Raw genomic sequence first — 15,771 nt, 5'->3', positions numbered from 1 at the left:
CAGGGAACCAGTCGGGGGGGCAACCTGGACAAAGAGGAGAGTAAGAGGCCAGGAGAAGGACAGAGGCGGCTGCGGGACCTGAAGAGCAGCCTCAGTTGGGATTGCATCTAGATGTGTGGAGTGGACAGAGCGAAGAAGAGGAGAATTCGCAACTGGACGAAGGAACAGCAGCTGGCAGGTTCACAGCTCCTGTGCAGCGGGTGGAGATGAATTCCATGTCCATTCAATTTAGACAGCCGGGGGGCGATTGCTAGGGAGGAAGCAGGTATGAGCGCACATGGGGCAGAAGATTTATGATCGATAGTGGGGTGTATGTGGGAATTCGTAAGCAAGCGTGGCATGACATTGTCCCCGTCGCCGTTATACCCGTGTCCTGTCATTTCTGCTCCAAGCAAACCAATATTTTGGCGATTTTTGCTAAAAATTGGGTCGGGCTGATCTGATATACCAAAAAAATAGTGCCTGAACTGAAACTGTGAAACTCTGGCTCTGATTCAAAGAGGATTGACTCATTTTTATTGTTTTGTACTGATGTTAATTGATAAAGTCTAAGCATTGGTTTCTTGGAGGAAAGATGTAGTTGGGCATCTTAAGAAATCGATGAAACTGAAGAGAACTGACCATTTGTTTTTTTACTGGTGAATGAGAAATGGTTGTAGTGCTCGTCTCTGAAAAAGGGGAGGGTGGTGGGTAGAATGCAGAAAATATAGCTGATCGGAACTAATGTGATCACAGCTAACTGACTTCTCGAAGGAGACGTATCTGAAACTCTCAGTATCTCCACAATGAAATCTAGTGAGCCGTATGAGGAGGTGAGAAGCACAGATTTATTCTTCTGTCCTATTTAATAAATATATATATATATATTCTATATATATATATAATATTCTTTATATCTGTATCAAAGGGACAAGATGATTTCATTAGATTTCTTGCACTTTGTACAATGAATACAAAAGCAAATGATTTATGTTTTATCAAAGACTGGGTTCCATCCAAATCCTAATAAATAGAATTCTGGGAAGAAACCTCTGGCTATCATTAGTCACATTAAGAACAATATAATTGCCTTTCGACTAGGTTCCCATTCGTTCCAGACAAACTAGTGTAGTCTGTCTGATTTAAGGCTCATTTACACGGGCGCATGAAATGATTTTCCTTGAAAAACGCACCATTATCACTGCGTCTGTTTTGCATACGTTTTTGATGCGTTTGTGTGTTTTTACATCCGGGCCGTATTGCATCTGTAGTGTAAAATCCGCCTGCCTATCATTCCTGTATGTAGCAAGCAGCAGTCAACGTGAGAAATGCACAATTTCATAAGCTTCATTTTGCAAACTTCTTAAGTCCACACCTTGGGTCAGTACGTATATGGAGAGTTGGGTTCAACTTACGGTATATTAGAAGTTACCATGAACTTGGGATAATTCCTTTAAATATAAAGTTAAATATTATTTGCTTTTTTCATAACTTTTCCTTAAATGTATTCTTTTTTAATAAATCAGACAACATAAAATGAGTGCCAAATATGGGTTTAGTTAAAATGTTCCAGATGATCACTTCATGATAGTACTAAGCGAAAACTGATCCAAGACACAGACAGCAATCTAGTCTTTAACATCACTAAATATAGCTGACCAAAAGCCACCCTACAAATCCTTCACAAGGGTACACTAGGGTTGCAACGTCCTTTCGCGAGCTACAAAGTGAAAATTTAATAAGTGTGATAATCCGAGAGCTCCGAGAACAAGAATAGCTGTGGCAGCATTAATTACATCTTTGCCCAAATTTATTTCAACATTATCAGAACACATCAACTATGATTCCTTATAATACTAAAGGCTGCAGGCTTCCTCTGTAATATGACCAACAAAGCTCGAAAACCAAACCCTATAGGTCTGAATGTCTACAATATATATATACATCAAGACATAAAGGCTTACCACATTACTGCACACTGGTAAACTCCAACTGAAGTGATGTGCAATGATATAAAGGACTTTACAGTAGTACCACGCAAAGATACCACTATATACTGATCAACTGCAAATTGCTATAAAATGCCTAAAATGTAGATGTAGGCACTTTCTAAACCTAACTGGCACTACCAGATTTACAACGAGGCAGAAAATGAGTCAGCAACGTGCAAAAAGTTCCTGAAGATGTGAAACGGGTATGACAGAGAAAAACATTGCTTTAATGATATTAAGTGGCAACTGCAACAGATTAATGACTAGAACCTGTCCAGTCTTCAGATGAGAAGAAACAGATGCAATTAGGAGGCATCTCTGAATACAACGTGCACAGAAATCGCTATTGTGGAGGACTATGAGCAAAAGCCATAAGACTGATGATCAGCCTACTACGCTCCGAGAAACTCTACTATAGCCATTGAGTCCTTGAGAGTGCCACAAAGACTATTAAGAGAGGGCAAGACACACACACATACTTTTGCTATCTTCTTCATACATTTCAATGGATAATTGGAAATGCTGTTATACTAGAAATGCTTAAGATGGGAACACCCAGTAAAGTTTGTGGTTTGTTTGCGTTCTACTAAATCAAAGCAGTATGGAAACATTAAACTTTGACTTCTTAACCATAAAATTGTCTATACCCCCTACAATGTACTGAGCAGGGGTGAGAGTCAAATTTTAAACAGACTCCCTATTTGACTGACTGAAATAGATGCCTGTGGTATAGTGCGGCAAGAAAAATTAGCCATAAACTACTAAAATAAGATTCACTAATAGTACAAAAAAGTTCATTCATTATATAAATACAGCACCATAAACAGGTTTGTAGCATAAATATAGCACCAGAACCAAGTTTATAGCATAAATACAGCACTAGAACCAAGCTTGTACCATAAATACAGCACCAAACTCGTACCATAAATACAATACCAGAACCAGGCGTATACCATAAAAGCAGCACAAGAACCAAAACACATAGCATAAATATAGCACCAAAACCAAGCGCATACCATAAATATAGCACCAAAACCAAGAACATACCATAAATACAGCTTCAGTACCAAGCATATAGCATGAATACAGCACCAGAAGCAAGCTCACCACATAAATAAAGCAGCATAACCGAGTTCAAATCATAAAACCAGCACCAGACCCCAACACATGCATAAATACAGCATCAGAGCCAGGCTTAGTACATCAATACAGCACCAGAACGAAGCTCAGTACATCAATATCGCACCAGGATCAAGCTCAGTACATAAATATAGCACTAGAACCAATCTTAAACTATAAATACAGCACCAGAATCAAGCCCATATCATAAAAGCAGCACTATAACTAAACTCATAGCATAAATACAGCATCAGAATCGAGCTCAGTAGATAAGGAGAGCACCAGAACTAACCGCATACCACAAATACAGCATTAGAACAAAGCGCAAACCATAAATACAGCAGGAGAACCAAGCACATAGGATAAATACAGCACTAGAACCAAGGTCAGTAAAGAGCATCAGAACCACCTCATAACTACAGTGCCTGAACAAGTTCATAACATAAATACAGTACCATTACCAAGCTCATGACATAAAAACAGTACCAGAACCAAACAGATCACATAAATACCACACCAAAACTAAGCTTAGTACATAAAGAGAGCACCAGAACCAACCTCATACCACAAATACAGCATCGGAACCAAGTGAAAACCATAAATTCAGCAGCAGAACCAAGCACATAGGATAAACACAGGACCAGAACTAAGTTCAGAATCAGTACATAAATAAAGCACCAGAATCAAGCTTACAACATAAATACAGCACTAAAACCAAGCCCATAATATATTTTTACATACAGCACTAGAACCAAGCTCAGTAAAAAGCATCCAAACCAACCTCATAAACCTATCTACAGTACCCAAACAAGCTAATGACATAAATATAGCTGCAAAACCAAGTTCGTAACCAGGACCAAGCTTATAACATAAGCACAACAACAGTAGTAAGTCAAGCACATAAATGCAGTACCACAACAACCTCATAACATAAATACAACAGAAGAACCAAGCTCAATATATAAATACAACATCAGAACCAAGCTTAGTACCTAAAGAGAACACCAGAACAAACCTCACAACATAAATACAGCAGCAGAACCAATCACATAACATAAATACAGCAGCAGAACCAATCACATAACATAAATACAGCAGCAGAGGTATGAATCACACAGATAAATTGCAAAGTGAGTCCAGTCCCTGCTGTATGACTTTGTATCATGTGAAATAACACCTCCCTGTATAGCCAGAATAATAGAAAGGGTGAGAATGCTACTGCCCATCATCACTCTGCCCACCGTACAGTGACTACAGGACTGATGAACTGTACAGTCGTGGTCAAACATTTTGAGGCTGACACAAATTTTAGTTTTCACAAAGTTTGCTGCTTCAGTGTTTTTAGATCTTTTAGTCAGATGTTTCTATCTTATACTCAAGTACAATTTTATCAGCATTTAACAAATACATCAAGTTTAGCTGGCTCATTCTTCCAGATGTCCCAAACAGTCTGAAGGGGGTTTCATCTGAGAAAATAACTTTACTCTGGTTGTTTGCAGTCCAATCCCGCATAGTATTTTCTCTGATGAAGCCCCCTTCAGACTGGACATCTGGCAGAAAGATTGTCTGTAGAAGAAAAGGTGATCTTTACCATGAGTCCTATCATGCCAACAGTTAAGCATCCTGAGACCATTTATGTGTGAAGTCCTAGGCAGTGGGATCACTCACAATTTTGCCTAAGAACACTGCCATACACGGCTTTGCTACATGCGCGTGACACACCACAGCACACGTGGCTCTGCTACAGGCGCATCACACACAGTTCTGCTACATGCGCGTCACACACAGCGCACGCGGCACTGCTACGTGCGCGTCACACACAGCGCACGCGGCTCTGCTACCTGCGCGTCACACACAGCGCACGCGGCTCTGCTACCTGCGCGTCACACACAGCGCACGCGGCTCTGCTACCTGCGCGTCACACACAGCGCACGCGGCTCTGCTACCTGCGCGTCACACACAGCGCACGCGGCTCTGCTACCTGCGCGTCACACACAGCGCACGCGGCTCTGCTACGTGCGCGTCACACACAGCGCACGCGGCCTTGCTACCTGCGCGTCACACACAGCGCACGCGGCCCTGCTACCTGCGCGTCACACACAGCGCACGCGGCTCTGCTACCTGCGCGTCACACACAGCGCACGCGGCTCTGCTACTGCGCGTCACACACAGCGCACGCGGCTCTGCTACCTGCGCGTCACACACAGCGCACGCGGCTCTGCTACCTGCGCGTCACACACAGCGCACGCGGCTCTGCTACCTGCGCGTCACACACAGCGCACGCGGCTCTGCTACCTGCGCGTCACACACAGCGCACGCGGCTCTGCTACCTGCGCGTCACACACAGCGCACGCGGCTCTGCTACCTGCGCGTCACACACAGCGCACGCGGCTCTGCTACCTGCGCGTCACACACAACGCACGCGGCTCTGCTACATGCGCGTCACACACAGCGCACGCGGCTCTGCTACATGCGCGTCACACACAGCGCACGCGGCTCTGCTACATGCACGTCACACACAGCGCACCCGGTTCTACTACAAGTGTTTCCAAAAGTCACGTGGGAGATAAGATGCAAATTTTGCTATTATGGGCAACGATAAATTGGTCCTCCATAAAATTCATCATATACACAGTACAGAGTAGTTTTCTTATTTTTAGAACTTAAATTCATTCCATTAATATGTGAGGCAGCGAAGGAGAAATGTAAGGTTTGGAAAAGACTAGGTATCTAATCTGGTTTATGTCATCTGCAGCCCACTTACTAAATATCTTGCACGTGAATATCTTTAGCTTAACCACCGTAAACAAGCAATCAGTTCTTCATATGCCAACAAAGACCAAGCAGGAAGGAAAGCGGAGATTCCGAGATCTGTTGTAACATTGGATGGCATCCATACTGTAGCCTTGCAATCACCCACTTGTTTTTTTTTTCTTCATGGATGATTGTATGATCATACCGATTAATAAGTGTTCCAAATCACGGAGTAGAGTTTGTTTGAAATTGATCATTTTAGCGCCATAATGATCATTCTTAACAACCCAAGGTTTATACCACTTAAAAAACATTCTAAACCTGCAAATCTCCATTGTTATTTACCTTTTAATTGGTTTCTGGAACTAAAGCATGGATGACCTAACCTTAGAATAGACTATCAATATTCAAACCTTGGGTGTCAAACCCCTGCTCATCACAAAAAGTGGTCATTAGAAATGAGCGAGCACCAAAATGCTCGGGTGCTCGTTACTCGAGACGAACTTTTCGCGATGCTCGAGGGTTCGTTTCGAGTAACGAACCCCATTGAAGTCAATGGGCGACTCGAGCATTTTTGTATATCGCCGATGCTCGCTAAGGTTTCCATTTGTGAAAATCTGGGCAATTCAAGAAAGTGATGGGAACGACACAGCAACAGATAGGGCAGGCGAGGAGCTACATGTTGGGCTGCATCTCAAGTTCCCAGGTCCCACTATTAAGCCACAATAGCGGCAAGAGTGGGCCCCCCCCTCCCAACAACTTTTACTTCTGAAAAGCCCTCATTAGCAAGGCATACTTTAGCTAAGCACCACACTACCTCCAACAAAGCACAATCACTGCCTGCATGACACTCCGCTGCCACTTCTCCTGGGTTACATGCTGCCCAACACCCCCCCCCCCCCGCACGACCCAGTGTCCACAGCGCACACCAAAGTGTCCCTGCGCAGCCTTCAGCTGCCCTCATGCCACACCACCCTCATGTCTATTTATAAGCGCGTCTGCCATGAGGAGGAACCGCAGGCACACACTGCAGAGGGTTGGCAACCCTCTTTAAAAGGGGCGGGGCGATAGCCCATAATGCTGTACAGAAGCAATGAGAAATCCAATCCTGTGCCACCTCCATCAGGAGCTGCACACGTGGGCATAGCAATGGGGAACCCATGTGCCACACACTATTCATTCTGTCAAGGTGTCTGCATGCCCCAGTCAGACCGCGGTTTTTTATAAATAGTCACAGGCAGGTACAACTCCGCAATGGGAATTCCGTGTGCACCCACAGCATGGGTGGCTCCCTGGAACCCACCGGCTGTACATAAATGTATCCCATTGCAGTGCCCATCACAGCTGAGGTAACGTCCGATTAAATGCAGGTGGTCTTCGGCCCACACTGCATGCCCCAGTCTGACCGGGGTTTTTAATACATAGTCACTGGCAGGTACAAATCCCTAATGTGAAGTCCCTGTGGACACACAGCATGGGTGGCTCCCTGGAACCCACCGGCGGTACATAAATATATCCCATTGCATTGCCCAGCACAGCTGAGATAACGTCAGCTTTAATGCAGGTGGGCCAAAAATTAGTAGGATTACACTGTAGGCGAGGGTCCAAAAAATTGGTGTACCAACAGTACAAATGTACTTCAGAAAAATTGCCCATGCCCAACCAAGAGGGCGGGTGAATCCCATTAATCGCTTTGGTTAATGTGGCTTAATTTGTAACTAGGCCTGTAGGCAGCCCAGTTAAAATAAAAATAGGTTCAGGTGCAAGTTTCAACGCTTTATTGAATTGAGAATTGAAACGTATAAACATTGTTTACAAAAGTTATATGACTGAGCCTTGTGGGCCTAAGAAAAATTGCCTGTTCGGCGTGATTATGTGAGGTTTCAGGAGGAGGAGCAGGAGGAGGAGGAGGAATAGAATACACAGATTGATGAAGATAAAAGGTCCACGTTTTGGATGGTGATAGAGAACGATGCTTCCATCCGCGGGTGCAGCCTACGTATTGCTTAGGTATCGCTGCTGTCCGCTGGTGGAGAAGAGAAGTCTGGGGAAATCCAGGCTTTGTTCATCTTGATGAGTGTAAGCCTGTCGGCACTGTCGGTTGACAGGCGGGTACGCTTATCCATGATGATTCCCCCAGCCGCACTAAACACACTCTCTGACAAGACGCTAGCCGCAGGACAAGCAAGCACCTCCAGGGCATACAGCGCGAGTTCAGGCCACGTGTCCAGCTTCGACCCCCAGTAGTTGTAGGGGGCAGAGGCGTCACGGAGGATGGTCGTGCGATCGGCTACATACTCCCTCACCATCCTTTTACAGTGCTCCCGCCGACTCAGCCTTGACTGGGGAGCGGTGACACAGTCTTGCTGGGGAGCCAGAAAGCTGTCAAAGGCCTTAGAGAGTGTTCCCCTGCCTGTGCTGTACATGCTGCCTGATCTCCGCGCCTCCCCTGCTACCTGGCCCTCGGAACTGCGCCTTCAGCCACTAGCGCTGTCGGATGGGAATTTTACCATCAGTTTGTCCGCCAGGGTCCTGTGGTATAGCATCACTCTCGAACCCCTTTCCTCTTCGGGTATGAGTGTGGAAAGGTTCTCCTTATACCGTGGGTCGAGCAGTGTGTACACCCAGTAATCCGTAGTGGCCAGAATGCGTGTAACGCGAGGGTCACGAGAAAGGCATCCTAACATGAAGTCAGCCATGTGTGCCAGGGTACCTGTACGCAACACATGGCTGTCCTCACTCGGAAGATCACTTTCAGGATCCTCCTCCTCAGGCCATACACGCTGAAAGAATGACAGGCAAGCAGCATGGGTACCCTCAGTAGTGGGCCAAGCTGTCTCTTCCCCCCTCCTCCTCATGCTCCTCCCCCTCCTCCTAAACGCGCTGAGATATAGACATGAGGGTGCTCTGACTATCCAGCGACATACTGTTTTTCCCCGCCTCTGTTTCCGAGCGCAAAACGTCTGCCTTTATGCTTTGCAGGGAACTTCTCAAGAGGCATAGCAGAGGAATGGTGACGCTAATGATTGCAGCATCGCCGCTCACCATCTGGGTAGACTCCTCAAAGTTTCCAAGGACCTGGCAGATGTCTGCCAACCAGGCCCACTCTTCTGTAAAGAATTGAGGAGGCTGACTCCCACTGCGCCGCCCATGTTGGAGTTGGTATTCCACTATAGCTCTACGCTGCTCATAGAGCCTGGCCAACATGTGGAGCGTAGAGTTCCACCGTGTGGGCACATCGCACAGCAGTCGGTGCACTGGCAGATTAAACCGATGTTGCAGGGTGCGCATGGTGGCAGCGTCCATCTTGGACTTGCGGAAATGTGCGCTGAGCCGGCGCACCTTTCCGAGCAGGTCTGACAAGCGTGGGTAGCTTTTCAGAAAGCGCTGAACCACCAAATTAAAGATGTGGGCCAGGCATGGCACGTGCGTCAGGCTGCCGAGCTGCAGAGCCGCCACCAGGTTATGGCCGTTGTCACACACGACCATGCCCGGTTGGAGGCTCAGCGGCGAAAGCCAGCGGTCGGTCTGCTCTGTCAGACCCTGCAGCAGTTCGTGGGCCGTGTGCCTCTTCTCTCCTAAGCGGAGTAGTTTCAGCACGGCCTGCTGACGCTTGGCCACCGCTGTGCTGCCACGCCGCCCGACACCGACTGCTGGTGACGTGCTGCTGCTGACACATCTTGATTGCGAGACAGAGGTTGCGTAGTAGTAGTAGTAGTAGTAGTAGGAGGAGGAGGAGGAGGAGGAGGAGGAGGAGGAGGAGGGTGGTTTAGTGGAGGAAGCATACACCGCCGCAGATACCAGCACCGAGCTGGGGCCCGCAATTCTGGGGGTGGGTAGGACGTGAGCGGTCCCAGGCTCTGACTCGGTCCCAGCCTCCACTAAATTCACCCAATGTGCCGTCAGGGAGATATAGTGGCCCTGCCCGCCTGTGCTTGTCCACGTGTCCGTTAAGTGGACCTTGCCAGTAACCGCGTTGGTGAGGGCGCGTACAATGTTGCGGGAGACGTGGTCGTGCAGGGCTGTGACGGCACATCGGGAAAAGTAGTGGCGACTGGGAACCAAGTAGCGCGGGGCCGCCGCCGCCATCATGTTTTTGAAAGCCTCCGTTTCCACAAGCCTATATGGCAGCATCTCCAGGCTGATCAATTTGGCTATGTGCATGTTTAACGCTTGAGCGTTCGGGTGCGTGGCGGCGTACTTGCGCTCAAACACTTGCGCTAGCGACGGCTGGACAGTGCGCTGAGAGACATTGGTGGATGGGACCGAGGACAGCGGAGGTGAGGGTGTGGGTGCAGGCCGGGAGACGGTCGTGCCTGTGTCCTGAGAGGGGGGTTGGATCTCAGTGGCAGGTTGGGGCACAGGGGGAGAGGCAGTGGTGCAAACCGGAGGCGGTGAACGGCCTTCGTCCCACCTTGTGGGGTGCTTGGCCATCATATGCCTGCGCATGCTGGTGGTGGTGAGGCTGGTGGTGGTGGCTCCACGGCTGATCTTGGCGCGACAAACCTTGCACACCACAGTTCGGTCGTCTGCACTCTCAGTGAAAAACTGCCACACCTTTGAGCACCTCGGCCTCTGCAGGGTGGCATGGCGCGAGGGGGCGCTTTGGGAAACAGTTGGTGGATTATTCGGTCTGGCCCTGCCTCTACCCCTGGCCACCGCACTGCCTCTTCCAACCTGCCCTGCTGCTGCACTTGCCTCCCCCTCTGAAGACCTGTCCTCAGTAGGCGTAGCAAACCAGGTGGGGTCAGTCACCTCATCGTCCTGCTGCTCTTCCTCCGAATCCTCTGTGCGCTCCCCCCTCGGACTTACTGCAATTACTACTACCTGAGTGATAGACAACTGTGTCTCATCGTCGTCGTCCTCCTCACCCACTGAAAGCTCTTGAGACAGTTGCCGGAAGTCCCCAGCCTCATTCCCCGGACCCCGGGAACTTTCCAAAGGTTGGGCATCGGTCACGACAAACTCCTCTGGTGGGAGAGGAACCATTGCTGGCCATTCTGGGCAGGGGCCCGAGAACAGTTCCTGGGAGTCTGCCTGCTCCTCAGAATGTGTCATTGTAATGGAGTGAGGAGGCTGGGAGGAAGGAGGAGCAGCAGCCAGAGGATTCAGAGTTGCAGCAGTGGACGGCGTAGAACTCTGGGTGGTCGATAGATTGCTGGATGCACTTTCTGCTATCCACGACAAGACCTGCTCACACTGCTCATTTTCTAATAAAGGTCTACCTCGTGGACCCATTAATTGTGAGATTAATCTGGCGACACCAGAAACGTGCCTCTCCCCTAATCCCGCAGCAGTCGGCTGCGATACACCTGGACCAGGAGCTCGGCCTGCGCCCACACCCTGACTTGGGCCTCCACGTCCTCGCCCGCGTCCTCTAGGCCTACCCCTACCCCTCAGCATGGTGTATTACCAGTAGTGCAGAAACAGAACGCTGTAATTAAAATGTGCCACTTATTGGCCTGTGGTTGGAGGCTGACTTCGCTTACGGAATGCACAGCAGAGCCAGGAAAGAATTTTGCGCAAGCCTGTAGTGAGACGTAGGTGCGTATGACTGAGCTAGTGGAATTCACAGCGCAGAAGCAGTCAAGTGTCCAAAGGCCACTAGTAGGCCTTAAGTATTTTGCTTCTATTTTTTTAAAGGCTGAGCTGAGACAGCAGACAGAAACTGTAGGCAGCGTATATATGTATACTGTTTCCCTCTGGACGGGATGACGGCGGTGATGTAACGGGCAACGCAGAGCCAGGAAAGAATTTTGCGCAAGCCTGCTGTAACACTTAGCTGCGTAATAATTAGGACTACTACCCCCAGCAGAGACACAGTACACTCAAGACGATCACAGGCAGCCCAAAGATAGTATTTTTCCCAAATTTATATAGGCAGTGGGCTTTTTCAAACAAATTTGGGAAAAATACTATCTTTGGGCTGCCTGTGATCGTCTTGAGTGTACTGCGTCTCTGCTGGGGGTAGTAGTCCTAATTATTACGCAGCTAAGTGTTACAGCAGGCTTGCGCAAAATTCTTTCCTGGCTCTGCGTTGCCAGTTACATCACCGCCGTCATCCCGTCCAGAGGGAAACAGTCTGCAGTCCTTGTACATAGTATAGGGCCAATACTGGTGAGGCAGGGAAAGAGATATACTGTCTATATCCCCTGCATCCTCTATAGTTATGCCCCTGAGTATATTAGAAGACATGGCACAGGGTCTCTAGTGATGAAAAACTTTTGAAAAGTTTGGTTCGTTGAATTTTTGTAGAACATTTGGTTCAATCCAAATTGGTTCACAAAAACCCCTAAAACTGATGTATAATACTAAGAGCCATAAAAGCCCTGTAAAACACAAGTGTCAGAGTGACTACTAGAGATGAACGAGCATACTCGATAAGGCAAACTACTTGAGCGAGTAGTGCCTTATTCGAGTAGCTGCCCACTCGTCTCTAAAGATTCGGGTGCTGGCAGGGGGCGGGGAGCAGCGAGGAACGGAGGGGAGATCTCTCTCTCCCTCCCCCCCGGCTTCCCCCTGCTCACCACCGCAACTCACCTCTCACCTGCGCCGGCAGCCGAATCTTTAGAGATGAGCGGGCAGGTACTCGAATAAGGCACTACTCGCTCGAGTAGTTTGCCTTATCAAGTATGTTCGCTCATCTCTAGCGACTACCCACTAGCGTTTTTTTTTTCTGCTGTGAATTCGCTGCGTTTTTTTCTCAGGTGCCTATGGGACGTTCTAATGTTAAAATCTCAATGCAGCAATAACGCAAGTTCTGCATGCTGTGCCCCTGCATAATCAGGCCTTTGGTTATTGCCATTTTAGTACGCTGCTACCCTTGCTTATGGGCAGTGCTCAGGTCACCCCTATTGCTGTCTGTGGCCTAGTACTCTGCTGGGATCTTCTTGGCCAAACACACCCCTGTACTCTGCTACATCTGCACTCCTGCTGCATCTAATGCTCTCTATTGTCTCCGGGTCTGCATGCTCTGGGTACTGCTCTCTGCTGCCATCTCTCCTCAAGCTGTGAAGCAGCTCTTCAATTAATCTATGGCGTTGTTTGCACCGAAAATCTCTCCTGTGCTTCAGGGAGAAAGCGGGGGCTTAGCCTTGCACAATCCCTATCAAGGGGCCAATCTTCTGAGCGTTGACACAATAGTCACATGACCGCTCGCATCACCACTGGGGGCAGAGTCCCCCTGTACAGCCTATAAGAGGCCAAGCCAAAAAGGTGCTGCTCGGTGGTCTCCAACATAGCGCTTGCAGACCTGAACAATCCTGCTTTGCATCTCGGCTGTGGCTCTGCCCAGCGCCAGTCTACTATCTCCCTGCTCCCCCTCTGGATCGGACCATAGGGTGCGTGGTCCGCACTCGCAGTGGGCGGACGTGCTGACATGAAAGCTGTCTATCACATCAGTATAAGGGAGGGTACAGAGCACCCCCCCATCCCTTACAGCCCTTATAGTCACTTGGTTTTTAGTTCTGCTAAAAGCTAAGCAACTCCAACCAGTGACCAATTTCTCTCTCAATGCCCTATCGGCAGTCATATGTAAGTGGAGAAGTGCAATTTGTATTTCTAACCCTTTAACCAATTTTTTGCAAGGAAAACGTAGTTTACATGGCGGTAAGTAATGGGTCAATGGCCAAATCCACCAAAGCGGAAACCACCAATGCTTAGCAGTTCTCTGACGTCACTCTGTGATGTCCATATTCCCTACATGGAAATATGTTGCCTAACTAAGAAAACCCCTTTCATGTCATACAAGCTTCTTTAAAGCTACCTTTATCCAACAATGTAATTTCCTTTTTTTCTTACAGACTTCGCAATACAGCTACTACACAACAGATAATCTTATGCTAGATCTTCCAGAGCCTTGTGATGTGAGCAACATACAGGAATTCAGCAAAGTCTTTCAACCCTATGTACAAAGCCTTGTATTTCTGATTGGTATATCCGGCAATACTCTGGTTCTCATGACCTATGGATTTGCCAAGAAGATAAAATCCATGACCGATATCTTTTTGATTAACCTGGCCGTAGCCGACCTTCTCCTGCTTTTAACACTTCCCTTTATGTCGGTCAATGCAGTTAAAGGTTGGGTGTTTGGAAACGAAATGTGCAAGGTAGTACAGGGTATGTATGCCATCAACTTCTTCAGTGGCTTCTTGTTCCTCACTTGTATAAGTGTGGACAGATACTTTGAAATTGTCCGAGCAGTTGAGGCCCTTACAATGCGTCAACGATCCATTTGTTACAGCACAGTGATCACCCCAGTTCTTTGGGGGGCATCGGTTTTACTGAGTCTTCCAGAATTCATATACAGTGAATCCACTATGCGTGAGGAAGTGTACATATGTAAGATGATATTCCCTGAACACCTCACAAGTACAGTCAAGAGCATAAGCAACTTTTCTCAGATAATCCTTGGTTTTGTATTGCCTTTCTTTGTGATGGTTGTTTGCTACTCCATCATTATCAGAACCCTACTAACTGGCAGGACCTTCAAGAAGCACAAAGCCCTCAAGGTTATAATCACCGTTGTGGTGGTCTTCGTAATATTTCAACTTCCTTACACATTGGTCACCTTTATGGAAACCACAGACTTTCTAGGAAGCCAACAGATGTCCTGCGAAGTACGGAAAAGTAAAGATCTTGCCATCATCATTACCAGTAACTTAGCTTTTACAAGATGCTGCCTTAATCCAATCATCTATGCATTTGTTGGGGTGAAGTTCAGGAAGGAAATCTTTATCCTACTGAAGAAGTTTGGTTGCATCTCTAGAGCCACTTATGTTCGTTGCTATGGATCTAGAAGAGATTCCCACACTTCAGTGATGACAGACACAAGCAGCTTTATATTGTAGATACAATGGAAAACCTATCCATCTTTAGGACAAAGGGTCTTACGGACTTGGTATCCATCCAAAGAATCATTAATTGGTCTACAAAAAAAAAAGTATTTTTCTGTTACAAGAACAAAACACACTGTTTCTGGAAGATAATTCTTCCCTGAATCCAGATCTCATATCAGAATTTCTGTATCAGCCTCCGTTTTCATGTGATAATGGTTTTTGTAAATGCTTGCATCGGCGTATGTAGCCATTATATGTATCTCGCAAAACTACATGCTTCTGCTACAAGAGTTCCAAAAAAACGGTCAGTTCACAAATAAATCAAGGATATAGATAGTCCCCTACTTGCGAACAGGTTCCGCTCCAGGAGCCTGTTTGCAAGTCCATTTGTTCACAAGTCCAAACAAATGGTTGTATGGAGCGGGATCGCGGGTAGATCCCGCTCCATACAGCGTCGGGTGCCGGCTGTTCTTACAGCGGATGCTGTCAGAGCGGTATTTAAAGTGTTAACAGTTCGTCGGAACTGCTGCCGCCGGGTGCCCGCTGTAAGAAACAACTGGCACCCGACGTTCAGGGAGCTGGTACACTGTCCCATGATGAGATTGCGGGACGCTGTGCGGTTGCTAGGCAGCCGGGGACCTCCTGAAAGGCCTCAGGGCTGCCTATGCAGAGTGCCTATCAAGCGCACGGTTTGATAGGCACTCTGCATAGGCAGCCCTGGGGCCTTTCAGAAGGCCCCCGGTTGCCTAGCAACCACACAGTGTCCCGCAATCTGTCCGGATAGGCTTCTATCAGGCTTGATAGAAGCCTGTCCGGTCCCTGCACAGTATGATGTAATGTGCCTTAGCGAGTATACTCGCTCGTCTCTAAAAGAATTCTTTGTTCTAGCATAGCATGTTCAAATCTGCTCCAACTTCTAGCAGAGATGTACAGTAAAATATGTTACATACGGTAGTAACGTAATGTGTTAGGCTGAAAAAAGACACGTCCATCTAGTTCAGCCTAATACCACCCCCCCCCCCCCTCCCAATGATCCAGAGAAAGGCAAAAAGCCCCAATGAAGTAGAAGCCAATTTTCCTTATTGAAGGGA

General features: G+C 47.6%; 1 protein-coding gene across 1 annotated transcript; it reads left to right on the top strand.

Annotated features, from left to right (window-relative positions):
• Positions 1–749: 749 nt before the first annotated feature.
• CCR10 (C-C motif chemokine receptor 10) lies at positions 750–15,161 on the top strand. The gene is made up of 2 exons (XM_066586548.1): positions 750–812; positions 13,646–15,161. The coding sequence occupies exons 1-2, from the start codon at positions 786–788 to the stop codon at positions 14,690–14,692; spliced, it is 1,074 nt and encodes a 357-aa protein (XP_066442645.1). The 5' UTR covers positions 750–785; the 3' UTR covers positions 14,693–15,161.
• Positions 15,162–15,771: the final 610 nt, after the last annotated feature.

The sequence above is a fragment of the Eleutherodactylus coqui genome, chromosome 13, assembly GCF_035609145.1.
Source record: "Eleutherodactylus coqui strain aEleCoq1 chromosome 13, aEleCoq1.hap1, whole genome shotgun sequence".
Classification (NCBI taxonomy): domain Eukaryota; kingdom Metazoa; phylum Chordata; class Amphibia; order Anura; family Eleutherodactylidae; genus Eleutherodactylus; species Eleutherodactylus coqui.
The sequence above is the reverse complement of the archived record's forward strand: the minus strand, read 5'-3'. Positions and strand labels throughout refer to the sequence as shown.

Coding starts and splice junctions, on each gene's coding strand:
- CCR10 (XM_066586548.1), top strand. CDS start 786: ATGAAATCTAGTGAGCCGTATGAGGAG. Junction 813..13,645: donor CTAGTGAGCCGTATGAGGAG/GTGAGAAGCACA, acceptor TTTTTCTTACAG/ACTTCGCAATACAGCTACTA.